At 41.0% G+C, this 26,061-nt stretch overlaps 3 protein-coding genes across 4 annotated transcripts in view; 2 read left to right on the forward strand and 1 right to left on the reverse strand.

Moving 5' to 3' along the window:
• Nucleotides 1–77: 77 nt before the first annotated feature.
• txndc17 (thioredoxin domain containing 17) lies at nt 78–1,717 on the reverse strand. Its single transcript, XM_037268505.1, has 4 exons — nt 1,454–1,717; nt 1,249–1,330; nt 611–686; nt 78–555 (listed from the first exon to the last, which is right to left on the reverse strand). Exons 1-4 carry the CDS (start codon nt 1,596–1,598, stop codon nt 487–489), a joined length of 372 nt encoding a protein of 123 aa, XP_037124400.1. The 5' UTR covers nt 1,599–1,717; the 3' UTR covers nt 78–486.
• A 1,006-nt stretch (nt 1,718–2,723) lies between these two features.
• On the forward strand, nt 2,724–19,386 carry kiaa0753 (KIAA0753 ortholog). The gene is given in 23 exon segments (XM_037268209.1): nt 2,724–3,107; nt 3,421–3,723; nt 4,360–4,503; nt 4,581–4,760; nt 5,295–5,639; nt 5,720–5,782; nt 6,172–6,393; nt 6,478–6,640; nt 7,330–7,460; nt 7,537–7,670; nt 8,442–8,594; nt 9,568–9,657; nt 9,774–9,861; nt 10,192–10,220; nt 10,223–10,343; nt 11,197–11,268; nt 11,368–11,472; nt 11,550–11,625; nt 12,604–12,724; nt 16,663–16,785; nt 16,788–16,880; nt 17,005–17,014; nt 19,116–19,386. Coding segments are annotated over 23 exon segments (2,973 nt in total). The 5' UTR covers nt 2,724–3,029; the 3' UTR covers nt 19,245–19,386.
• Nucleotides 19,387–22,309: 2,923 nt separating this feature from the next.
• The window catches only part of pitpnm3 (PITPNM family member 3), a 44,772-nt gene continuing 41,020 nt past the window's right edge, over nt 22,310–26,061 (forward strand). For both annotated transcript variants that reach the window (XM_037268080.1, XM_037268081.1), the window contains exon 1: nt 22,310–22,876. In XM_037268080.1, the coding sequence (XP_037123975.1) occupies nt 22,852–22,876 (25 nt within the window). In that variant the 5' untranslated portion in view covers nt 22,310–22,851. The remainder of the gene's footprint in view (nt 22,877–26,061) is intronic.

Consider the following 26,061-nt stretch of genomic DNA (forward strand, 5'->3'; position numbering starts at 1 on the left):
AGCTGCGGCTGCGCGGTTCTACACTCACAAGACATCCTGTCACGTGATGCTTCATAATAAAACCACATCACACGCAATGCAGGTCGTGAATATTAAAGGTTTTAATAACTTACGCACTTTGTTTTTGTGTCATCTGTGTCGTCTTTTTAGCCCCCCATTTTACAAAATTATACACGGTACACAATATTGTTCAACGTGTGATGTACTTGTAAAACATGATGATAGTTCGCCATCTAGTGTTTACAGAAGCAACCTACAGGTGTTAGGTTTATTTATGTCCAGTTATACGTTCTGAAATTGTGATTTTAATTGAAAGAAAGTGACACATTTCTGCATCAGGCATGACTATTAAATGTTACAACACATGAACAAAGACAATTTTAAAAAAGCACAACATTGTCACTAAATTGAGTATCATTAAGAAGGGCCATTGTTGTCTTTCTTGATTCATTTGAGAGCATCTGAAGGCACAGATGGTTGTCTCTCTTAGTCTTCAGTAAACATCATCTTCACTAGATCTTCTTTGAAGCATTCCTCCTCCACCAGCTTCTGAGGCTGAAACATCACACATGAAAGATGTGACTACAGTGTGTGAGTGTGTGTGTCTTACAGTGCCGTATCGCAGCAGTGTCGGCACCCCAGTCAGCTTCAGCGTAGTCTTGAATTCGTTGCTTGGGTCCTTCCAACTGCATGAAAGATAAGCAGCATAAAATTCACACACCAATAAGACAAGCATTTTAAAATAACGTTTTTTCAACCTAAAAGTATTCTTATTGGTATCGCCGACACTGGTGCCAGTATTTACTTGGTATTCGTCAATACCAAAAGCTCAGGTATCGCACAACTCTATTATTGTCATTTCGTTTGTACTTGATCAGAACGTGTTTGTAATGATTAAAAAAAACAAGATGACTTGTGACTATTTCATAATCCCATCTGCAAACAATCATCTTCACTATTAGGAAAAACAATGTCGCTCCCAATGAGAACACAAAGTCCACAATTACAGAATAAAAGAGGAACATATTGCATTACAAAAAAAATATCTTCAAGGGAGAAACACATAATCAAAATACTTTTAAATGCGCACATGTATTTATTCTAATATATTCCACAACAGAATTACCCATAATTTGAGGCTGAAACTTTAGATTTTGGTAAATAAAAGTATCAGTAGTTGCACGTTTGAACAACCGAGTGACTCATTCTTTAATTATATTTTAAGATAATTAGGAAACATATACTAACTAGTTCCTTTCACCAACTTGACAGTAGATGAAGACTGAGCCCTGGGGGAGGACACTCATTGCTCCCTTTAAGATTGGCTCAGCTGCAGGCAAAAAAGGGAGAACCGTTATGGAAAAGGAAGCACAGAGCATTCAAATGGTGATTTGACCTTTGCACGAATCAAATCATTTGTTTTCCCCCAGGTTGCATTATAATAAAAGGTTACCTCTGACACAATCTGGGCACCAGCTCTTGCCATGTTCGTCTTTGTCACCACAAAAGTAAGCAAAAATAGCTTTGCCCGGTCTGTCTGCCACAGCTTTGCAGAATTCGCTATAGCCGCGAACGTTCACTTGTTCGTACTGCGCCATGGGTTGGATCGGCAAAGATAGTAGCGTGAAGACGAGTCAATAAAGTGAAAATTAAGGAAGAAGTGGCGCCAGTGAAGTGTGTGAGAGTGTCATATGATGTTACATTTGTCAAGTTAGGAAAAAGACAACCTGAAACGTCACGAGAACTTCCGGAGTACGTGTTCCTCATCGTTTTGTTTTTGTGTGGATTAATGGAATGATTGTTTCCAAACTGAATTTTGATTGATTTTTATTTAAAATGTGAGTTTAGTGAATCATTTCAGAGACTAAATAAACGTCTTATGTATTATTTTGTAAAGGCAATTCTCGTAACGTTTGACCACTGTGACTTGCTGTACTACAGCTGAAAGCTTATTTGACTTAAAAGAGCTGTATCACGCTATTTTAAGTAACATTTTCACGGTTACACCTAGGTATATATGATAAACTAATTTCTTATGAAATGAGTATTCTAATTTGGCTATTTTTCCACTCGAAAGTAACACGCCTTATTAAAAGCCCCCCTCTGACTTGAGGTGCGTCCAATGACCGCTCACAAAGTAGGACCAATGAATATTACGTAGATAAAGCTTATTTAATGCACTAAACTCGTACTTGAGCACACTGTAAAGTGTAGCCTACTTGAAACCCTTTATAATTAGTCGATGCAACGCATGTCAACTCAAGTTGCAAGGACTGCTGCTCTGAAAAATTGGCAGTGTTTCGTAACGAGCATTGAACGGATTGAACATGATTGGGGTGCTTAAATGCTTTTTGCCAGTTGATAAATACAGAAGGCATAAGCACGCAACAAACACTGCAATAATACAGAGATTTTTGCTTATTTTCCTTAATTTTGAAACACGACCCTTTTTGTACTTAGCACTGTCTGAAATAACGTTTCATCCTGTAAAAACAGGTGACAGGTGTCAACAACAGCCCTTTTGTAACAATTTGGGTGATTATAATAGATTATATAATATATGAACACAAAATAGTATTAATGTTATAAAGTATTCGTGTTATGAACACAATTTATTGAAAATAAACGTTAAAACAAGGTCAATACACTTTTTGTAGAGTACTAAAGGGCTTCTGCAAACAAAATCATTTTCGTATCATTTTACCTCTTTCGCTTTCCGTACTTCTTGCTTCCTGTCAGCAACAATTTGTTGTTGTCATGGCGGCCACAGTTTAAATTCACCGAGTAGTTTGTAAAAGTTTAAATATTGACTTTAAAATACTGTATACCGTTGCGTAAGTACACAGTTAATCATCATACAGGTTTCGTAAACATTTCGTTTGGATTAATTTGATGGACAGAAACTTTCACACATGCGATGTTAGCTATTGTGGCGTTAATTTGACACAACATGGCGGTCCTTTTCGCTATGAGGGATTGTTTAAAATACTAGCGCCGCGATGATTTCCATTGGTCAACAAACTAATGGTATGCAATGGGTTGTTTTGGCTTCCAAACAAAACACCAGCAACAGAGGCTATTTTACAAATCAGACGTCCCAAGCCAAGGTAAACAATGAATTCATATCGTGTGTTGTCTAGCAGGTTCAGTCTTTCATTCAGTCAATGCATTTCATCACATTAGAAAAGAAAGACTACCACATACCGCAATAGTGACGATCTCATCTCAATTTACTCCAACATTTACTTACTCACTCTCACTATATGAGAGCCTTGACTCATAAATTTTCAGAAATGCGCAGATAACTGAAGATACCCTTGTTATTTAATTTTATACTTGATGGGTAAGCATGCACACTGTTACTTGTAGTTTACATATGATCACATGTAAAAATGTTATGCTGTGTCCCCTTGAACGCAGCTATTGTTCAATGAAGCCGTGCCTGCCAACTCCAGGAACCGTGCCACAGCCGTGGGTCCTCCGGCTGCCATTGTCATTGAGAAGCTACTCCACCTGCCTCCGGAAGAGCAGCTGAAGGACACTGACGGCAGCGTGAAAAGCTCACTCAGCTTCAGCAATCTGTCTGAAAAGAAGCTGCAAGCTGCGGTAGACCTAGCCAAGAGGGATCTAAGACGGAGCCGTTTCCAGGCCATGTGCAGGTTGTCTGCGGAGCCTTTGGGAGATGCGTCTGTGTCGGACATTTGCAATACGACCCTGCCTCAGGTAATAATTGTGAATAAAAGAGTGCATAGTGAATTCCCTCCTACTCATGGTTTGCCTTTCACAAATTCACTTAATTCCACTTTTTACCAAGGAATTTATCCTCAGATAGTTTGAAAAAAACCGTGTTATTGTTTCTGTGCTATTTCTGTAATGCCTTAAAATGGTGCCAAACTTCTGGCAAAACAGGAAAGTAGTAATTGTGTCACAGAAGTATGGTGAAGTAGTTCATCTTGATTGAAAGACAAGCTTTTTATGCTGGGGAGGTGCTATGTTTCGCCTGCGTTGTTCATGGAATTTATGGAACATCTTCACTGCATTTCTTCTGTTTTCTTTTTTCTAAATCAAAAGCACCGTTTATTTTAAAGGGGAATGTGTAAAATGAGGTTGAAATGATATTAAACTATTTGCGGCTCATATTTTTTGGTATATAAATTGTCTACTAAAGCAATTGAACCTTGACTTATGTGTGAGTTACGAGCAATCGCTTGGTAGATTTTTAATTTGTACGTCTTGTTTTGTGAGCAAAATTGGGGAGGTAGCAAGACTTGCCTTGATTTAGTAATTACTTCCTTCCCATCAAAGATGACAACCAAACTGGGTCTGAATAAGAAATTGACGAGACCTGTATCCAAACAGACACCTTCCAAGAAGCGTCCTGTGCCTTCCAAGCAAAAAGGCCGACTGCCCACCTCAGCAAGGCCTGTGGCAGGTACGGATCAGTACGATCTGTTCAGAAAGGAGGTGCGCAATCTTCAGAATGAACTCAAAAGTCTAAAAAAGGTACCCGATACCAGCATTTATATTTGGTTTATCCGTTCGATCTGCTAATATGTCCTATATGACTTATTTCTTGGCAGGGCCTGACTCCAGACATAAACCTACTTGGAGCCAGACAACCACAGTACATGGCCAAGAAGGCCACCACGCCATCCATACTGCACATTCATCAGCCGCCTTTGGATGTCCTGGACCAGCAAGATCTCCCGAGACAGGAAATATTCAAGCTCCAAAATAACTCTGACAGTGCATTTGTGCAGGTACTACATTGTTATTTTATTGACTCTATGGCATAAAAAAAAGCACAGGCACATTGTTGTGTGAAGTACTTGTTGTTTCAGTAATGCAATAAGTCATCTCAGCAACTACAAAAATGTGGATCAATTAAGTAATCGATTAATTGATGATGAATCGATTATCACAATTATTGATAATTGATGAATCATTTAGATATCATTTTCAATTTAAAATTGTCTATACACTTGGAATTTCAGGTCCTCTTCAGTAAATATGATCCAATTTCTATAATCCTCCATGAAACTAGACCAATTATTTCTGTGTTGAATCAAAATAAAGCATTTGCTTTTAATTTTAGAAAACAATGATAAATGGTTTTGCCATAATGCACAAAATGATTTTGAATAAAGGAATGAATATTGAAAAAAAATTCATCGATTAATTTATGAAATAATCTCCAGATTAATTGATTATTAAAATAATCGTTGGTTGCAGCCCTACTCCATAGATCTTATAACTGAGTCACATCAATGACTGAGTGATTTCTTTGCTCACAGGATGGAACAACCAATTGCAGCGAGGCTTCCTCTCCCAAGAAAAACACAGATAACCCTTCCAAAAAACGTCTGGTTGCTTCCAAGTCGTCATGGATGCAAGTTCCTGTCTCAAAGCCACCAGGGCCCATGGGTCAGCAGGATCTCTTAGATCGAGAGATGCAAAAGCTTGACGCTGAGCTGGAAAACTACATGCGGCAAGTGGAGAAACTGTCTGACAGAGACATGGCCTGCAATAATGAGCAAGAGGAGGAAGAGTTGGAACCCGACGAGCAGGAGAAAGCGGAGGTGCGCTGGCAGAAGCAGTCTGCCAGTTTGGCGCGGACCATCTACGCGCTACAACAGCAGGTACTTCAGTTTGGCTATCCATGGATTCAAAAAGCTCATTCTCGGCGTCTTCAATAACATTTGTATTTTTTTTTCTTCAGATGAAATCAATACAACAATACATTGAGAATCTGCACAACCAGGGCGTGTGGGATGATAAAAAGGTGAGTGTCAAGAGTACTATCAGCATCAACCTGTGAACGGTGACCTGTTCAAGGTGTCCTACTGCACAAGGTCAGCTGGCATAGGCTCCAACACACCCACAACCCTTGTGAGGATTAGTGGTTCGGAAAATGGATATAAGGAAACATTTTATATTGTATACTTCAATTATTTTTAGTAAGCAATTTTTTCCATTCAGGCGGTGCAACCCCCACATTCCTAAGAATCTAAATAAATAAATACATTGCAACAGCTTGTTTGTTGAGGGTTGTAGGTTTACCGGTGGTGTACATGTTCCCTTATTTGCTTTGTCTATCATTTTTGGAAAAAGGTATTGATAAAAGTATTATTCCCAAGAGTTACAAATTGATTTTCTGTTTTTAAATCATAGTGCACAGCCATCCAACGTCTTGCAGGAGCTCATCGCAGCACCCTGAAAGCCTTGCAGGTGGTCACCCGCCAACTTGCCAATCAGTTTCACAACAAACTCCCGTCTTATTGTGGAGAATTGAGCCGGCTCCTTTGCCAGCTCTCTCTTTGCTCGGCCAAGATACAAGTTGACCCGGGCTCGCCCATGCCGGAGACGGCTGTCGATATCCTGCGCAAGCTCGAGGTGATGGAAACATGATCATAGAGATGACTGTTTCTCATCACACCCAAGTGCACAAGTGTAACTGATGATTATGTCTCCCATTAGATTTTGGACCACATAATCAGCCAACACGAGACACGGCAGGCCATGCAAGACCGAGCTTGTCCTTCACAGAAGAAGTCCACTTATCCCAGCATGTCGCCTGCCTCCAGAAGCGGTGTGCCTCGCGGGCTCCCTAAAGCCACTAAGCCACTGCGAAGTAGCCATGGTGAGAACACAGTGAACGTGTACACATGCAGCTGTATGTCAAAATTAAACTAATATAAAGGCAATTCAATTCAAGAAATAAAATGAAATAATTAAATTGTAAAATAATCAATGACTATTAACTATTAATTATCATTTGAGGACTAGGTAATGATTATGTCAATATCAACCTTCTAATTATTTAATAGGTATTAATTATTTCATTGATTTAATACTTTTAAAAATATTTAATAAAATTTGTATTTGTTCAATAGTGTTTTATTTCTTCAATAGCATAATGAGGCTTTTCCCTGATTTCATTGCAATTTCTTTTTATTTAATGCATTTAATTTTTCTTTGTAATTTAATGTAATTTTTAATTATTTAATTCACACTTACATAAAGGAGAAACATTTGTAAAATGTAATCACATTTTAAAGATTGCAGGTAATTACATTTTTTTAAAAACAATGTCATTGTGACATTTATGTTTGTTACTGTGCCATGATATTTTTCTAATATCTGCTTTGGCTCAATAAAGTTTGGCAAACGCTGATTTAAATGCTCAGGGAGCCGAAGTTTCACATGATTTGCTGACATGATATGTGGTTTTACTTTTGAGGTTCAATGGCCCTCCTGCTGTTAGTTAATTTACCTCCCTAAATTAGTGTGGGCACCCTGCTAACTGTCAACCATTTGTCATGTTGCCAGCTTCGAGAATGGCGGCACAGAAGCTGCGCAGGCCAGACCGGCCATTCCGGCCAGTCAGCCTGCAGAGGGCACCACAGCAGCTCAAGAGAAACTCCCCTGGGGAAAAAAAGCAGCAGGCTACAAAAGTGAAGGTATTTGTGGGAATTGTAAGTGCCACAATTATCCCATGCTGACACGCAGCGTATGAAATAGTTTATATGCTGTTAGGTCAATCTTGGGAAGGAGGACGCCCATTTCAAGGAACCCACAGTGGCCTCTCGCCTCCGAGTCAATCAGCCCCCTTCCAGGGAGACGTCAGTGCCATGGATACCGGCGTCCTCACATTCTCTCTCGCCGTCGCGGTGAGCCTCCTGTTGCCTATTCCTTTCATATGTTGTGATTATGCAGGCCGCAGTTGAATTTATACTTAACTCTCCACTCTCATGGGAATTCTGGTGGTATACACTCCATTAGGTACACTTTGACATACCGAATGGTTGCAAACAGGGGCTATGTCAATGAAAAAAAAACTTATGACTGTATGCATATTATTGTATGTTTGTAATTATGTAGAAGAGTATTCATCTTGAAAAATGTCAAGTCAAACTTGTGATAAATTAAGCTGTATTTTTCCAATATTGTCTCAAGAAGCCATGCCTGAAAACACAGAAAGTCTTAAGAATGCTTTTGTTGCTCACTAGCAGGGGTCCTTTAGAAAAGAACTGCTTCCAGAGAATTCATCTTCTGCCGACCAAAATTGAACCCCACATATTTATGGACGATGCAAAATTTGAATGATTTTTGACTTTTTGTCGTGGCTTGTTGGAGCATGGCAGCAAATTTTGACAACATGCCTAAAAACATCAAGTTTAGTTTCCTTTTCTTTTTCAATTCTGCCCTGAAACCAGTTTCACTGAGCAACATGAAATCTGGTAGATTAGCCCCTCAAAAACTATCAACAATCCATACTTGAAAAGACACATGAAGTTAGCCATTTTGGTTTGTTTTGTCCATTTTACGGTGAATTTAGCCATTCCCACTGAAGGGGATGTCGCAGCCTTCGTTTGACAGTATGCCATTTTGCCTCTGTTGCTTCAAGATGCCATTAATCAAAATCTCTGTCGCTTCGACAGCTCTGGTCACAAGACAACACATGAGCCAAGATGCCTCTCGTCTCCCGCCAAGCTGACGTCGTCCTCAAGCCCCCAGAAAGTGCCCGTGAGGTTCAGTGAAGAGGGCCAGCCGAGCTCGGACAACAAACGACAAGCCCAGAATGAAGCACTAAGGTAACATTCGTTCTTTATTTATCAACCCTTTATTTGTATTACATATTTAAACAGGTTTGAATTAGGGTTGGTTTTACAGCTGTCCTAGTTGGCACAAAAAAATAACAAATCTGGAAGAGAGGGCAGTTTAATGAGTCCCTTGTTTGTATTTATTTCCAACTGTCAATTTTTACTTATTCGCAGCCGCTGGCATTCCTCACCAATCAGTTACTCGTCTATTTTCCCTGCACAATGAATTAATCAAACCGCTTGCTCAATTCTAAATCGAGGTCATTCGTCTTTGTGGGAGATTAATTCACAGCTTGGTTTTCTGTTCCACATATGTTTATTTATTCAAAACAGCTTTACCACGATTAGGCCACCCAAAGAATCAGGAGCCTGTGAAAATGTTTCAAATTGCATTTTATTAAGAAACAATTATAAAGAGAAGCTAACAAACGTATGTAAACAAAAAAATAAATTACAGTACATTTATTAAGAAGCAATATAAAGAGAAGCTAACAAATGTATGTAAACATAAAACTAAAATACAGTACAACTATTCACTCCTGAAAGACAGAAGTGGAACGTGTTACATGCAATATGCAAGTTATTGCCTTTGTCCATTTCCTGTGCTGTGATTATCATGCCACTTTCTGTGGTTATGTCTCCAAAAAATTGGAGAAGAAAAGTAATAAGTAGAACTAAAATAAAGTAAAACTACCCACTAAACTTACTGCGCTCTTTGAAAATGGAGGGGGGCAGTAAAAAACAAATTTCTACACTAGACGATTTGCATTTGACTCAAATTAATATGTGTGTAACTAATGCAGTAATTAATAGCATTGGTCACTGATGGCATACTGGTACATTCGTACGACTTGGCTGCAGATAATAATGGTTCACTTCCCACTCAGTGACTGTGTGAATGGATTTGACAGTATTATTACTGTAAAGAAAAAAAAAAGAACGCACAACATTTTGTTCACCGTAGAGGCGCCTGGTTGGACAAGATAACCACGCAACGACTAAAGGACCTTAACGAGCTGACACGAGAGGAGGCCGAGCGCATTCAACGTTTGAGGTGTGGTTAAAGGCAGCAGGCAGATCCCCCCCCCCCTCTAATTGCTACCTTGTAGCAAGAGAGAACACGTTCAATACCAGATAACAATGAAAGTAATAAACTTTTTTGTTGCACAGGGATGAGGTTGTCTCACCGACACAATGGGCTGAGAGGGCTGAGCAGCAGATGCGAGAGCGAATTAAGCCGCTTCTGGATGAGGCCAAGGTTGGGTGATATCTCACTTTATATATATCTTAAATTGGAAAACAACTTTAAATGCATTGCTGCCACCTTCTGATTGTGTGGGGCTTTCTAAACATTACACAACCTCCTAACCCGACTCAAAAATAGAAATAGAAAATTGAAACTTAACTCACAACTTCTCTGTAAAAATGTATTCTGTATTCAAAGCTAATGTCTGACCTCTTAGCGAAATAATTTGTTGTTAGTGTATGTAGTTCTTGTGTCTTCCATGTGTTCAGCACAATACCCCAAGGATTAGAGCTTTTTTGCTTTTTTTTTTTTTTGCGCATGTGAAATTGGGTCGTTTTACAGGCAGCTCTGTCTCATGCTATGAGCCAGCCCTGATCACACCCCAACATACTGCTGGGCCAATGGAAAGTTCAGCTTTCATTGAATTGACCACCAATGGGCTGGATCAGACGATGCGAGCAAGCAGGACAATGAAAGTTGATGATGGTCTCAAGGTCACGCTGTGCAGTTGGTTGTCTAATTTAAAACTTGATGAGTGGACAGGCACTCAAGCGAGACAACTGTTTTGTAAAAATAAAATTTCCCTTTTTACTCAAATAAAATTCAAAGCATTCATGGCCTTGGCAGCAAAATCAATCTTGATTTGCTAGCTGCATTTGTCGACTTTTGCATGAATAAATTAGGAGGAATTGCAAAGTGAGAGTGTCACTCATGTTCTCCTACAACAACATCAACAACACAATGCTAAACACAACAGGTTTGAATTGGGGGTAAGAGCATCAGCATTTCTCAACCAATTCAAATGCAATTAAGAGACAACAATGTGAAATCGGTTCACTGCTGATGTGGTCTTGCATTATTTCGTCCCAAATTCCACATTATAGTTACTCAATATTTCCCAACAGAGGTCAAACAAATGTGCCTGTTGTGCATCTTTTGCTACTGTTTGGTCTCCCAAATGTGACTATACTGTATAGTAAACTATGATTCAGATGCAAAAACATGCATACCATATGTAACTGAACCAAGCTTGCTCAAAGAGCTGCTCGAATATACATAGGCTTTTCCCACTTGAACATCAAAGACAAGATCCGGTGGATAAATAACAGTGCCATGTCTGGGCAGAGGATTTTCAAGAGCAGCCAAGACCCCAGGGCTATCGGCGTGATGTCATCGCCCATTTCCGCTTACAGCTCCTCAGGGGGCATATTTGGTCGTTTCTGCGGTTTGCTATGTATGACGTGTTGTGATTCATTATTTAACTGTACGGCGCCTCTCTGTGGCTGCTTTGGGCTTTTGTAACAGTGTTTCAAGTGCCGTTTATCTTCATCTGTGTGTTTACCTCAGCATCTCGGAGAGTCCAGGAGCAGGAGCAACTCGTCGCTGAGGAATAAGCTGTCAGAGCAGGCTGCAACGAGTGTAAACCACAAAGGCTATTCTTAGCCGGGCAATCAAGCAAGGCTCGGATACACTCAAATTCAATTCCCTTAATGTCCCTTAATGGTTCACGTTCCTCAGGTGGCTGAGAAGGGCGAGGAGGCAGATCTCTTGGATGAGGCAGCACTGCGGTTTGTGCAAGCCCCCACCCTGGAGGTAATGCTGCAGCGCATGGAGGAAATACAGGTAAAGGTCGCCGTGGAAACACCCAACCGCTCGTAGCGGGGAGGCTCAGCGCGTTTACCAAATGTGTTTCCGAGCAGAGGGACCAGGAGCAAGTGAGGAGACGAGTCGCTTCGATCGCCTACTCGGATACTCTACAGTGGGAACAACCAGCAGGTACTCTTCACATGCAGGCATACTAAACACTCCATTAACTGCGCTCAGGCAATTAGGACAAGCTCAACCTGGACATCATTTGGGCCTACTTGACACCTAAACTCTACTTGAATAGTTTGAGTGTTCTTATACCTGCTCAAGATTGGTACACTTCCCCTCCTCTGGCATGCATGGAGATGAGCCAGAAAAAATCCTCATCAGTCCCGCACAAGTATATGCACAACATATGTAATCTGATTCCTCTTTTCTTCAGTTATTACTGATAATCACCACTTGAATAATAGCAATAAATAGAACGTCTCAAAATCTTCAGGAATATTCCTGGAAAAACTGGATAATTACCCCACCCCCCAAAAAGACAAACACTAGTAAAAATAAGTCTGTGTCTATGTGAATTCACAAGTGCAAATATGTAAGGGGCATTGTAGTTTTATATTGTAAAATCAACTTTCACCACTAGATGGCAGGCCTGCTTGTTTGCACTTTTACTGGCTCTTATACTGACTGATATTTATGTAATCTCGTGTGAAAAGTAGCCTTATTTGCTGGTGGGGTAGTTCAGATCACAACAGCTTGAGTAACCATCATCATTTTTTGTGCATTTGGAATGATATGCAGGCCAAAAAGGTGCCTCAATATTACAGTTTTGAGGCAGTTGATTTTTGTGATGAAAAAAAAGATGGGTAAAATGACTTCGCTTGCTGTGTAGCAGTTTTGTGCCATCTTTCAGCGGCGGCTACTTTTATGCAAGAGAGCCATTTGCACTGGAAGAAAAATACAGTATGTTGTTATTTTGTTGTTTGCTTCAGACCTTTTTACACGCATTGAGAAATGTATTATAAGAATTATATTTAATTATATTAAGACCACATATGCCCGGATTTTGTTTTCTTCACTTCCCCTCTTGGTGGAGAATGGTCACCCAATCCAATTATTTCCTCACAGTCACCATCTCCTTCCTCTCTATGCACTTGCTAGGCTCTCAGGTCCAGGTTGCCAGCTCGCGGCCGAGCTCTCCACAGCCCATTAGACTGACCAAACCAGTGCTGAGGCAGCCGCCACTCGCTGATATTGTTCTGGAAGAACCAGTGGAGACAGGGTAGGTTTTCTCGCTGTCATTCCTGTCTTTTCATTCTTTTCTATTATACAACCCTTTTAGAAACCAACCAGATTTACCTGTATGATGAGTACAGAAAGTACAAATGGTTACATTTAAGTACAAAAATAAATTTTCCAGGGTACATTACTGTAAGGTAGATTGTACCTCGGGGGGCAGATGTGGGCCCCTGAGTGTGCAAATAGCCACAGGATGCCACTGGCTAGTTTCCATAATCAGGCCTCCTGACTGAATGAAATGTTTTTTTTCAACAGCACTCTATTTTGTTCCTGGTGAAATGTCACTATAAGTGCTTTCTCATGAGGAGGCCTAGTTTCTTTCTTTGATTGGTGGGAAAAAAGGTTACTTTGCAGTGACCTCACCTGTACGCTAAGGAAAAAGCCATAACTTCCTCAGGCTTTGCTTGCAGCTGCTCAACTGCTGGAAGTAATAAAGACGGTGTATTGCACTCATAGCAAATATTTAAGAAGCTCTGCGGAAGAGGAAGAAGACAATATTGATCAAAACCAAAGAAATTCAAGAAAAAACAAAACATTAGGAAATGTCTGTTCATGGATAATCACGGAGTTATTTTTTTCATAATTTGTCAAAATAGGATAAAGGACGTTATGTTTTGTTCAGATTTCAAATGTTAAAAACATACCAAAAGAACAAGAAAGTACTTTATTTTGCAGTGCATAAACCATATAAAGCAAAACACAAAAGATACATATTTGGCTCTTTATATTACAGGGGATTTCTAACACATATCTGCATAATATTCATGATATTTAATGATCACTGCCACCACTCTAAGTACTCCTAAGTGCTACTACTACATCAGCATCGTCGTTGACATCAATCCATTCAGAGCTTTTAGCAGAAGGACTGACTTGTTTTGACTAGAGAACAGCAGCAGTCTCAAGTCATGCAATGTGCATGAAGCAACATGGTTCTTACAGGCGTGCCAGGCTCACTCGAAGGCAAATAAGTTGAACACGGGGAGTCAGTGGGGGTGAAGACTGGCTGGAGGAAGTGTGAAGTAGATGAGGCATTTGGAGATTGCAAGTTGCTGCTTCTTAAGATTAGCGTGTGCACTGAAGTGATCAAATATGAGCTTGATTAGACGTTCATCATAGAACGCTGAAAAAAATGTCATCATCCTTCGGGACACGAACCTCAAGAGGGACTAATCGGACTTGAGTTTAGCAGCCTGAAGGAATGAGCTGCCGTTATGTGTGCAGTTAACGTCTATGCTAAAATAACACTTTGAAGAGCTAATGACAGCGTATAGCTAATGTATGCTTTGTTGTCAGCAGTTGAGAACAGTTTACCATGTTAGAGCAGCAATAACAGAAATATAACTGTTGTCCATTCCCACCAGGCACTTTTTGTCAAATCGGTATTCATGAATTGAAAAGACTCAAACAGCTGACCAACACAACTAACCAACCTTTTTTTTCCCCTCAACAACTTACCAATGAAAATTCATACCAACTAACCAAAATAGTGAAACATAGTTTGTACCAACCCAAAAAAAAAAAAACACCAAGTTTGAACATCCAACCAACAAAACACTCAAACCAACCCAATCAGATTAACCAACCGATGTTTTATACCAACAAAACGGCTCCGTGTTAAGCGTAACAGCGGGTGCCGTATTAGTCAGATTCTTGCATTCTGTCTGTCCTGTCTGTACCGTCTGTCCTCTTTCTTCCAAGGAATAAACTAGAATGATGACTCCATGTAGACGCTGATACAATAGTGAGAGATTTCATGTTTCAAGATAAGATTTATGTCTCCATCGTGAGTCCAGACACAGACGCCCGGGCAGGCCGCCACCCTGGCTGACCCCTTGGCGTCTTCCGTCAAAATCGATAGATGGAGGACCCACTCAGTAATATTCCAAAGCTTTCATGCATTCTTTGTCTTTTTTCTTTTTCTTTTTTTAATCCCTTTGCCTCTATTGTTTGAGGGGCTGCAGTTCCAAAAAAGGTGCTCACCACTTCCACACAATCATTTTAGCACATCATTGATTGCCCAGCATTTAAGTGTTTGTCAGTGTCAAAGACTGCGAGCTAGTGCCAAGCTAAAACAATGACACTTTTTTTTTTTTTTTTTACCTCCGTATTGATTTTTTTTTTCACTCTTCAAAGATCAGCAGACTTTCAGTGAGCTATCCTATTTTGAAGTTGTCTTCACGGCCTTCTTGACAAATCCTTGAGTCAATCGAGACTCCTCTGGTGGAAATACAAATTCTCTAAAATAAACTATCAAGGATAATATGCTTGAAAACCTGCGGAATCTTTTTTTTTTTTATTCCCGACCAGCACAAACGGACGTCCTTCTAGTGTATCGTTTGGAAGAAAGGAAGAAATCCAAAAGAACTTACAGAATTCAGTTCACGGTGTATCCTCACGTGGCCACAAAGCCGTTAATGTCGCTAAGCGTGTCAGCACAATTATTGACTAAAGTAAACAACCTTGAACCAAGACGTTACATTAGTCGGACTTGGTAGACTGTATTCTGTCTGTCTGCTCTGTACAACCTCTCCTTTTTCTTGCAAGGAATAAACGAGGGCCGGGGGGGGTTGATGTGATGAATCAAGATCTAGAATGTTTTGGGCCACAAGTCAGTTTTTAGTAGCACGAGTGGCTCTCGAGAAAGGCGTGTGTGTGGGAACTGCCGCAACACTAAATATAGCTCAGAGAGCACAAGAAGCAGGCCGATCCGTCCAAGTAGGGAGGATTAGAAAGCGCTCAGCTGTGCCCAGCTGAGCCCTCTGCAAACCGTCGCTTTACAAATTCATCATCATGACCTCAGACAACGCCACCTCTAAATAAATTGGTGTCAGATTCAGCTCATACTGTCCATAATGCCATATGCGTGTTTGAAAGGGGGGTGAAAGTATGGCCCACTCCGTTGTCTAATCCGACCCACCCAGCATTTCAATTATCATGTGTCCTGTAATATTTGTTGTACTTGTAGCCATGAATTAATTTGCGAACTGACTGATTATAGCTAAGCATCTATACACAGCTATACACAGCTATACACATTCAAAATGTTTTATTGCATTTAACCCAACAACCCAACTTTGGTTAAAATTGGACTGATCTGGGAATCTGACCCCAACATTCTTCTTTTTTTTTTTAGAGAAAAAAAAACCAATTGGGTTGTTCCAAATAGATCAAATGGATCCAACTTCCTGGGTTGGTTAAATTTGTAACCCATCGATTTTAAGTATACTGGGTGGTGGCCGTGCCTCAGGCAGTAGAGTCGTTCAGGAACTGGAGGGTTGGTGGTTCGAACCTAGCTCTGTCCGAGTCACGTGTTGTTGTGTCCTTGGGCAAGGCATTTCACATACCTAGCCTCCAGTGCCACTCACACTGGGTGCGAATGTTTGGTGATGGTTGGAGGGGCAGTTGGCTCACACTGACTGCCACTTCTCTGTCAGCCTACCTCAGGGCAGCTGTAGCTACACATGTAGCTTACCGCCACCAGAGTGCTTTGAGTACAATTGTGAAGCGTCTTTGAGTGTACAGAAAAGCTCTCTGGACACTCAAGTTTGATGTATTATGATTATACTGTACCTTATTTTAGTATAAACCCTTAAAAATGCAGGGTTAAAAATTTGACCGACCTGCTAAATTGGGTCAATTGAGTGGTTGTTTTGTACTACAACCCAGGAATTTGGGTTAAATGACCCAACTTAGCAGTTAGTCCAATTTTCAACCCAATTGGGTTGTTTCTAACCCAGCTTCTTTTAAGGGTATTACAAACTTTACATTCACATTTTTTTACCTCAGCTACAATAACTTGATGCATCTCTCCGTTTCAACATCAAACGTGGCCCTGATCAGGAATGTTTGCCGACCTCTAGTGTGAACATTCAAAGTGACATTGTGACACGAGCATCTGCCTGTTTTCTCTTACTACAGAGTCCTTTCTGACAGCAGCCTGGTGGACAGGGCATCCCAGAAAGATGGCCTTCCGATATTCCCTGGTCCGAAGGCGGGTGGCCCGGCCAGGACTGTATCAGCGTGCCAGGCAGCATGCTGAGAAGCACCGACATACCGGAAGACTACGATTCGCACATGCGCCATGCGACTCACGAGGGCAGCAGCGGTGATGTCCACTTCTGGTCCATTGCGGACAGGTAACAAGATTCCTAATGCTTTTGATGCCTTTGTAGCAAGCTTCGTCTGAAAATGCCATCACTGTTGCTTAGAGCTCAGCTAATGACCAATCACTAAACACCTCCAAAATTCCCTTGCGACAAGAAAACTAGAGGTGAATGTCTGGCCACAGTTTGGCAAACATTTGTGACCTTGAATGAACTGTGACAAACCCAGACGAGATTGCAACATTTGTTTCTTTCAAAACCACTTGCAGTTGCACAGCTCAGTAGGATAGGAGCTTTAGCAAAAACCCTGTGCGTGGTTTTCCTACTTAGAAATGTATAAACTGCACTGCCGGGTGGGTTTGTCAATGACATGGCATTCTCATTCCCAGAGAGGATGAAAAGGATTTTTATAGTTCTCTTTCTCTCTGTCTCCCACATCCCCCTCCCTTCCTCCCGCCCCACCAAGTCTCCCATTTACATGCTCAACAGAATTGTTGAGTTGCTGCAGTGCAGAAGATAATTCTCTCCCCTACTCCCATCTTTTCTGATATTCAAATGTCCTCAGAGATTCCTCATCTTGTTTTCTGCGTCGGGGCACAAACAGACCAATGAGTCCCTTATTACAAGTCCCTCGCGAATGTTTGGAGAGACACATCTGCGCTGCGTGTCACGCTTAATATGCAGAAGCACTTCAACAATGTCAGCACGTCACATCTGCCTGCCGCTCGAGTACACAAAACACTCGTTTCCTTGCTTATTTCTTTGACTCGATGAATATTCACAAACACCCACCTAGGCGTGGGGCTCGGGCAAACAAGTGTGTTGCGTAAACAAACTGGGAGCTCATTTTAGATGTGCTATTTTATACACATGGAGCTTTCAGACAAAGCTGTTTATTGTCAGGTTGTCTTAAATAACTGTTATAAAACAAAACAATTTTTTTTAAACTTTTGCAGCCATTCTTGCTGAGGTGCGAAACTCAATTGAAAAATATATGAAATCTTTTGCAGAGGTAATGTTAAATTAACAACTGAGATAATGTGATTGCCCAAGTGTGCACATCTTCTTATAACTGAGGATGTGACTGTGTTCAGAATAATCAGTCATTTAAATTCATGATAAATGGTAGTCAGCTAACACCTGCCAACATTTAAAGTGGTGCTGATTAACACCCAAAATATTCTGATGTGGTAGAAGACTTACAACACTGCAGAGAGATTCCACAGTATCAGAGGAATCTCATAGCTCAAAGGTTATCAGTCAGGACAAAGGGACAAAAGAATTTCCAAGGTATTGCCATTCTACACGTGTCATTATCAAGAAGTGGATGTCCCTCCAAAACTAGCGAAAAGGCAAACGCTGGTTGAGACGGTTGCCCAAAGGCAGCAATATTGAATATTGAAGGAGCCGCAGTAATTTCTGGCAAGTACTGGTTGTTTAATACAGATGACAGCAATCTCCTGTCTTTGTCATATTTATAGTTTAGCTAGGAGGTGGTTTGGCAAGGCAAAAGCCTCGCATTTTCCAAGCCCGTTTTGCAAAAACAGACTTTAAATCTACCAGACGAATGTGGAAAAATGTGTCAATTTCAATTCCAAAATATTTGGCACAAACTCATCACCAAAAGAACAGCATAGCTACAGTGAAGCATGGCCATGGAAGGATAATGCCTTGGGGTGAGTTTTCTTCAGCTGGGAAAGGTGGAGGGAATTATAAACAGATACCAGCTAGTGTTACCACAAAACCTTCAGGAAAGCAGAACACACAGAAAAAGTCTACGGAAAAAGCTAAGATTTATTTTGGGTTAATCCAAAGCTCTTTAAATCGTGACAGATGTGTGCAGACACAAGTTGAAATGTTCCTAACCCAGTTAGTATGAGGGTGTGCACACTTGTGCAACCACATTATCTCTATTTTCATTTTCCCTCTCATCGAATTGTAGAGGTTAATAGCAAAAAAAGATTTGCGATCTATCTTGGTCTCATGTTATTGATTTTACAAAAGCTTGGCATTTGAACCTCCATAGTATGTCAACACTTGAGAATGAAAACACCCAAATTTTATCTATTGGCAATGATTTGAGAAATATACTTGAATAAATCATATATACGGATGTGGATAGTCATAAAGAGAATGAAATGTACACAAACGCACTTCTCGGTATCTTATCATTTATTTATGACAAGCATTTAAACTCCATGCGCATTTGTTGTTGTTTCCTTTGTCACGCTGCAGTCTAGCAGACGAAACTGTTGGGGGACGCGGTAGAGGACGTTGGCGGCCGAGTTCCAGGACGTTATGGAGGAGTGTGCCGAGGCCGTCTTCACAGCTGAGTTCCTGCAATTGATCCACTCACCTCGCCTCACCTCCTCTTCTTCCTCTTCGGTCAACCAATAGGTCTTTGCAGCTCATGCAATTGTCCTTTTAATTTATTTTGTACAGAGGGACTCCAATTAATTGGGAGTGTATGTGTGTCTGTGTGTGAGTGTGTCTTTTTAATATAAAATAAAGCTCCAACAGGGAAGATTGCTGCACTGCATTTGATGTGAGAGCTCTTTCTCTTCCTGCACCATCGGTTACGTGAGATTGTATTCCACGGAGAATATTAGTTAGAGAAGCTTGGAGAGAACATTACGACATTATGGCTAAGGGATTAAAAAGAATTATAGGATCTATCACACGGATTACGCACACTTTCTATTTTCCGCCTGGGAATAAAGGAAATGTGTGATTACGTCGTGACGTCCCCATGTTAATTGACATTTCTTCATCTACCTATGCAACTTAAAGAGGAAGTCAACCCGAAAAATTATTTGGGAAAATCTGTTCTGTGAAGACCAACTAGTTGTAACACAGTGTTCAGATTGTTTCGTTTTGAATGAAACATGCAAAATCCACCTGTTTTTATTCATCTCGGGGCGGCCATTTGGCCACGTGCTGTCGACTTTAAATGACATCACAGTTACCAGAACTCTGGTCACAACCAATCACAGCCCAGCTGGTGAGCTGTGATTGTGTTGTCCTGGCAACTGTGATGTAATTTTCAGTGAATTGTGCTGCTTCACCCATATTTTACAAACACAATATTAATCAGAATCCCAATTAAAAAACTGAGAAAGGTCGACAGACAAAACAGGTAAATCAAAGAAATTGCAAAAAAAGTGGCATGACAATGATAATATTTAGACAATCAATTGACTGAATTGAATTGCTACATTGTCAAGCCTTTTTTGCATCCATGTGCCATCTGCTGGATCTTGTGGGGCAGTGTCTCATCGGTCTTTCGTGGAAGAATGATTTGAGAGGTGAGATGAATAGCAAATCCTCAGTTCATTCTTGGAGTGACTGTGTAAGTGTCATTGCAGGTTTGTTAGTGCACTTCATGCGGATCAGAAGGTACCTAAGAATCTTCACAGGGAGTGCTTCTACTGTTCAGCTGAGTGGACCATCTGGTGAGTCGTTGGGCATAAAGTCAGTCAAGTTTAATAATTATAAAATAATAAAGAACTCCCACGTCACACAATTTGGGGTTGGCATTATATAAACTCAAAACATTGTTATTCAAAAATGTTTCTTTTATATATTGTCATAATCGTGGCTCAGTCTTGTGTGTTGTAAAGCCGACCAGCCTTAAATATAATGAAAAGTCGAGCGAGGATGTCTGTAAACCCTTTTAAAAAGTTCTTTGTGTGCCTTTAATGTTTGAATAAATGATTTACTAATGAATACTTTGTGTCTCTACATTAAAGGAAAGCGGCGCAATCTATTAGAACGCCGAGTATGTGGAGACAATACATCTTAGAGAGATTTAATTGAATTAACCCCCTTGCACTGAGCTCCATGAACGAGCTGACTCGACTTACTTGCCCGCTGACTATGTGTTTTAAGAGATATGTATATGTACAGTTCGTGTTGTATCAATTGTACTCATTAGTCATTTCTCCACATCAAAATTGCAAAACTTCTCCCTCCCCCAGGGCTGACAGCAAAGTTAAACTGGATTAGGGGACAGAATTAAAAAAAAAAGTCATGTTTACTTTTCAATTTTCCCGCCACGCCCTGCCCATACGTCCATCCATCCATCCATCCATTTTCCGAACCGCTTAGTCCCCACGGGGGTCGCGGGCGCGCTGGAGCCTATCCCAGCAGTCATCGGGCAGTAGCCGGGACACCCTGAACCGGTTGCCAGCCAATCGCAGGGCACACAGAGACAAACACCATTCGCACTCGCACTCACACCTAGGGACAATTTGGAGTCTTCAATCGGCCTACCAAGCATGTTTTTGGGATGTGGGGAGGAAACCCGGAGTGCCCGGAGAAAACCCATGCGGGCCCGGGAGAACATGCAAACTCCGCACAGGGAGGGCCGGAGGTGGGAATCGAACCCGCACCCTCCTAACTGTGAGGCGGACGTGCTACCCAGTGCACCACCGAGCCGCCCCCTGCCCATACGTAATGATGAAAATTCCAAATCTTAGTAATTTATTATATCCTCTTGTATATGTTTGTCAAATTTAGACGAATCATCTAAAATGGAGTTGATCTTTGAAAGAGATCTCAAATCAGCCCAAATTACCTGAAAATAGTCAGTATATTTTGTTTGCCCAGCTCTAGGTTGTGAATATGGTTGCTTGTAATAGAGTGTTCCTCCCCCCATTTTCTTCTATGGTTTATCCATCCTGGCGTGCTGATGAGGTGAGACGTGTCATAAAAAGGTGACATAACCGGTGCTGGTATTGAGGTGGTGGACTCTTTTATTTTACAGCCTGAGTGGATCAGATGCAACAGTGGCTGTAAAACTTCATGTCAGATTAGTGCAGATCGCTGCTGGATTTCAGGCCAGCCACCTGCTCCATTACTATTTCATCCCTAGAAAGTATAAGAGACATACAGCGGACATTATGCTGGTGTTATTTTAAGCCTTTCATACTTTGTGATAACGACAATGGAAAGCTAGTCAAAAGCTTTTTTGTTAAATTTTCATCAGTCACTGCAGTGGACAGCAATGGATCTTGATGTCAAAGTTGCACATTAGTCACTATTCACTACAATGGACAGATATTCAAAGTTTTTTTTTTCCTATATGCCGTAGCCACTGCATGGAATAGCTAATTAAAAACAGTTTTTCTCTATATGCATCAATCAATACTAAGGGTAATTGATAACTTTTTTTTAGACCGATACAAGTATTCGCTCTTGAGTACTCACTGATACCAAGCACCAATACTACCAGTACTTGTGATACCTGAAATTTTAGCCCAGTACAGTGACCCAGTACGGGAGCAAATTGCATGGGGTACGTGGAAACATTAGTATGTCCAAGATGAGATTTGAATATGCTCATTCATTTCCTAAATCTGGTATTCAATGATGCGCACCTATGTTATCGAGAGAGACGCGCTCATACTGTAATCTCAAGGTTGTTTTTTTTTGGTCTTGATAAATGATAGGCTAAACTTGATTAACGTAAATAAGAAACGATCTTGCCATGTTCGGGAACTTGTGAAGTCAAACCGCTGTTGGGAGTTTTGTTTTTGTTTCTTTGCTGCAGTGTTGGTGGTGACCACCGCGGGGACGGACGCCCTTCAGCCGCGTCGGATGTGCGCACCGCTGGAGGCAGTGGCGCTGCAGACCGGTTCTTGGCTACTCTCTTCTGGATTAACAAGCGCGGGGGGGCTTGGAGAGGAGGAGAGAGGAAGAAGAGCTGCTGGGTGGCAATGTGAGCCAAGTCTGCACAGAGACAACAAACCCTCCCCAAAGTATGCGCGACGGCTGCGGTGGAGCTGGTGCGGGCGGGGGTGGGTGGACGTCCGCTTGACACAGGTGGATGCGTAGCGAGCAGCGCGGCAGCTCATCGCCGCGAGGGGAGGCGCACCAGGCGGCTGCGGCGTCAAGCTCGCGTCGGTGTGCTCCCAGAACGTTTTGGGAGCGCAGCTCAGCTCAGCCCTCTTCATTTTTGTGAGCGAGTGGACGATTGAGCAAGAGGAGCTCTCCGTGCGACAGCATGTCTAAGGAGGCGAGAGGAAGAGGTAAGCGAACATCTGCATGCGTGCCCGCCTGCCCGCCCGCCCTGTGTGCCGTTAACAGGTAGCATACCTCCTCCGTGTGCCTCAATCTGCTGGAATGTGAACCTCTTTGGGTGCTTCTATTGCACGCGCATTTTTTGATTATTATTTTTGCTGTAGTTGTAGTGTTAGAGAAGTAACATTGACAGAGGTGAAGCACAATTTAGGCTTCTCGCTTGGGTTAAGATTTCAAATTAAGCTTTCAGGGTAAGGTTGGAGACTTAAGTCAGGTTTAGGGTTTGGAGGTGGCGATAGAGTTTTAAATCGGGGTTTGAGGGCAAGTTTAGGGATTCAAATTAAGATTGAAAGCCACGGTTATAGTGTCAAACCCTGCTTCTAGGCTTTCCAAAAGGTTTCAAGAGAGCATTGAGATTCCAAAGTAGGGTTTCAGATTATGCTTTTAAGACTTGATTAGGGTATCAACCTTATGGGTTTGATGGCAAGGTTAGGGCTTTAAGATTTAGGCTTCTAAATTAGGCTTCCAAGACAAAGTTGGGGCTTTACCAGTTCTTTTCTTTTTTGTCAAACGTTTGATTTATTTTATTTGTTTTTGAGCAGGTCAGCACATCGTTTTTTCCTGACAATTGTGCAATGCATTCATGGCAAACAAACGTGGGAAAAAAATGAAGAAGAATGACCATGGCAAAGGTAAAAGAAAAAGACATATCACTGTTTGCTACAGCTCCTCAAAACAGGAGTGGGAAGAAGAAAATCATATTAAATCCCCCCCCCCCCCCCCCCCCATTTATATTATATGCTTTCCTCATGATTAGGTTACGCCAATGCAAATCCTACTGGTATAAATAACATTAAGAAAATTGATGTGTTTTACATATAGTTACTATCAAAATGATTTAAAATAGTATATTCCAGCAGTAATTACATGCCAACAGTAGTAATAGAAAAAATTATATAGCAAGCACATACCAAGAATGCTAAGAAAGAGCCAGTGACTGAGCAAATAATACTAAGCCTCGCCCTCCTTGTAAGGAGCCCAGACCATATGTTTATAAGATACTTTAAAGCTATCAATGCTATGGGGTTGCTTGTAGTGTTGGTCCAGTCTGCTCCAGTTTTAGCTCACATAGAGATGCACAAAACCTCTTCTTTGTAGTACCAAATTTTGGTATTGCAAAATTTCCAAAGCCTTTCACGCTAAGAAGTCCGAAAAAAACCAAATCTGTATATTATTTGGTAGTGTTTTGTTAAAGGCTGTAAATAGGTATAGAATTTCACAAGGTCATGACTCTTGAGTAGGTCTGATTGAATAAACAAATTATTCGTATGTGCCAAAACCTATTACATAAGGATTTAAGGAACATTGATATTATTTACCCCATATTTGCATGACAATAGGTGATATAAGGGAGGACTAAGAAACAAAATATTATCAAACAGCATATTTATTCATGATTGAAAGAGGCTTGGAAAATGTTGTCCTTATATGTGTGCTGTGGGTATTACACGACATCTTATTAATTATGAATTATTATCAATTATTACTCTCGCTCCCCCCCCCCGCTCATCGGTATTGGCATCTTTTGCATACATTCAGTTTTTGCATACATTGCCAGAACGCTCTATTTTTATTTTGTCGTTCCAGAAAACATTTTCTTCGAAAGATTGTGTTTTGTCTAGGTACTTTTTGGTAAAGTTTAGTCTTTTTTTTTTTTTTATGTGCTTACCTCAGTCTTTCTTGGCCTTTACCCATGACAGCCTGTTTGGTTGCAACGTACATGGCACATGTTGAAACCATGATCCCAGACTTTTGCAGGTCTTTGAATGTTTGTCGTGGTGTTTTTTCCAACCATTTCCACCAAAGTCCAAAGACTTCAGTCATCAATTTTTCTCCCCCCACCCCCACATAAGGGGAGTTTTTGACAATTCTCTGCATGTCAAAATTCTTAATCTCATCATGCACTGTTGAAGAAGAGATACCAAAGTCTTTGGAGATGTCTTGATACACTTTGGAGGTCTTCTATTTGGGAATCATAGCACGTGTGATGTCCTCAGACAGCTCCTTTGTTTTCACTATTGTGTCAAAGGAAAGGGGATAACAGGTGGCATTTTAAAACTTGAAAGACATCAGTTGTTGCTTAATTCCTGTCACATGGGCACAGACAATTTAGAATAACCAATTCTCATTCGTTATTGACCAAAGGAGAGTCACAATGTGTTGCCATACTGATTTGTAGGAAAGGGTGCCATACCAGTGACACAGCACACTTTGAGTTTTCAATTTTTTTCCTCCCAATATTTATCGTTTTGAATGGTTTTCATTTGCTCTTTCATAAAAAAAATATATGTTTTCTCTTGATTATTTTTTTTCTGAAAATCCTCCATTATGTACTTTAACTTAATGAGTGCCAATAATGGTGAGCACGACATTATTTCACCCACCGGCGGCGCATGTAATTAAAACGTGCTTTTGGCGAGTCTCTGAAGACAAAATACATTCTTATCCATTTTTAGTGACCGATCAGCACTACATATCCTCTTCTCAGGCCATATTTCCTTTCTTCAACCAATATGTCTGCCAGCAGCAAACAATATTAGGTTTTCTTTCCAATTTGCTCACAGTCATCTTTGTCATCGGTGCAGCTCGTCCTCCCTCTCACATCCACTTAATAGTGTGAGTTATAGCCCCCAGAGCATTTATAATTTTTCGTATTAAATGAAAGGCCAGCACTCTGGAAGTTTGCCTTTTTATTCATCTCCCAGTTGAATAAATGGGCATGGACTTGTTGTTCTGTTATGCGGCTGGCTAAAAATAGCAGCGCCTATAAATCCCCGTCTGTGTTCTGAATGCTAACGCGCCACTTCCGCAAGACATTGCTTATTATTAGCTACTCATATATATATATATGTACAGGTATGTTGCGTCGTATGATATTGGCCTGTTTAACAGGCAGCCGGCATTCAGCTCATGCATTCCACCTGTGAGCTTTGCTGCATTGTGTTTGAGCACACGTAACGACCTTAATTGAAACATAATGGATGATTGTCATGGCGAGGCCGCACTGTCTGTTTCAGGTCAAGGCGACGGCAGGGAAGCGGCGCCCTGGGCGATGGCTGTTTTCTTGATCGTGGATGGTGGGATGGATGGAGTTATATCGGGTTAATGGGGGATTCAGATGTTGGATGGATAG

The sequence above is a fragment of the Syngnathus acus genome, chromosome 13, assembly GCF_901709675.1.
Source record: "Syngnathus acus chromosome 13, fSynAcu1.2, whole genome shotgun sequence".
Taxonomy (NCBI): Eukaryota; Metazoa; Chordata; class Actinopteri; order Syngnathiformes; family Syngnathidae; genus Syngnathus; species Syngnathus acus.

Excerpts from the sequence above, each read along its gene's own strand:
- txndc17 (XM_037268505.1), bottom strand. The coding sequence starts at position 1,598 with ATGGCGCAGTACGAACAAGTGAACGTTCGCGGCTATAGCGAATTCTGC. Across the intron at positions 1,331-1,453 it reads GTGCCCAGATTGTGTCAGAG|CTGAGCCAATCTTAAAGGGA; the intron begins GTAACCTTTTAT and ends TTTTGCCTGCAG. Across the intron at positions 687-1,248 it reads CAAGTTGGTGAAAGGAACTA|TTGGAAGGACCCAAGCAACG; the intron begins GTTAGTATATGT and ends TCTTTCATGCAG.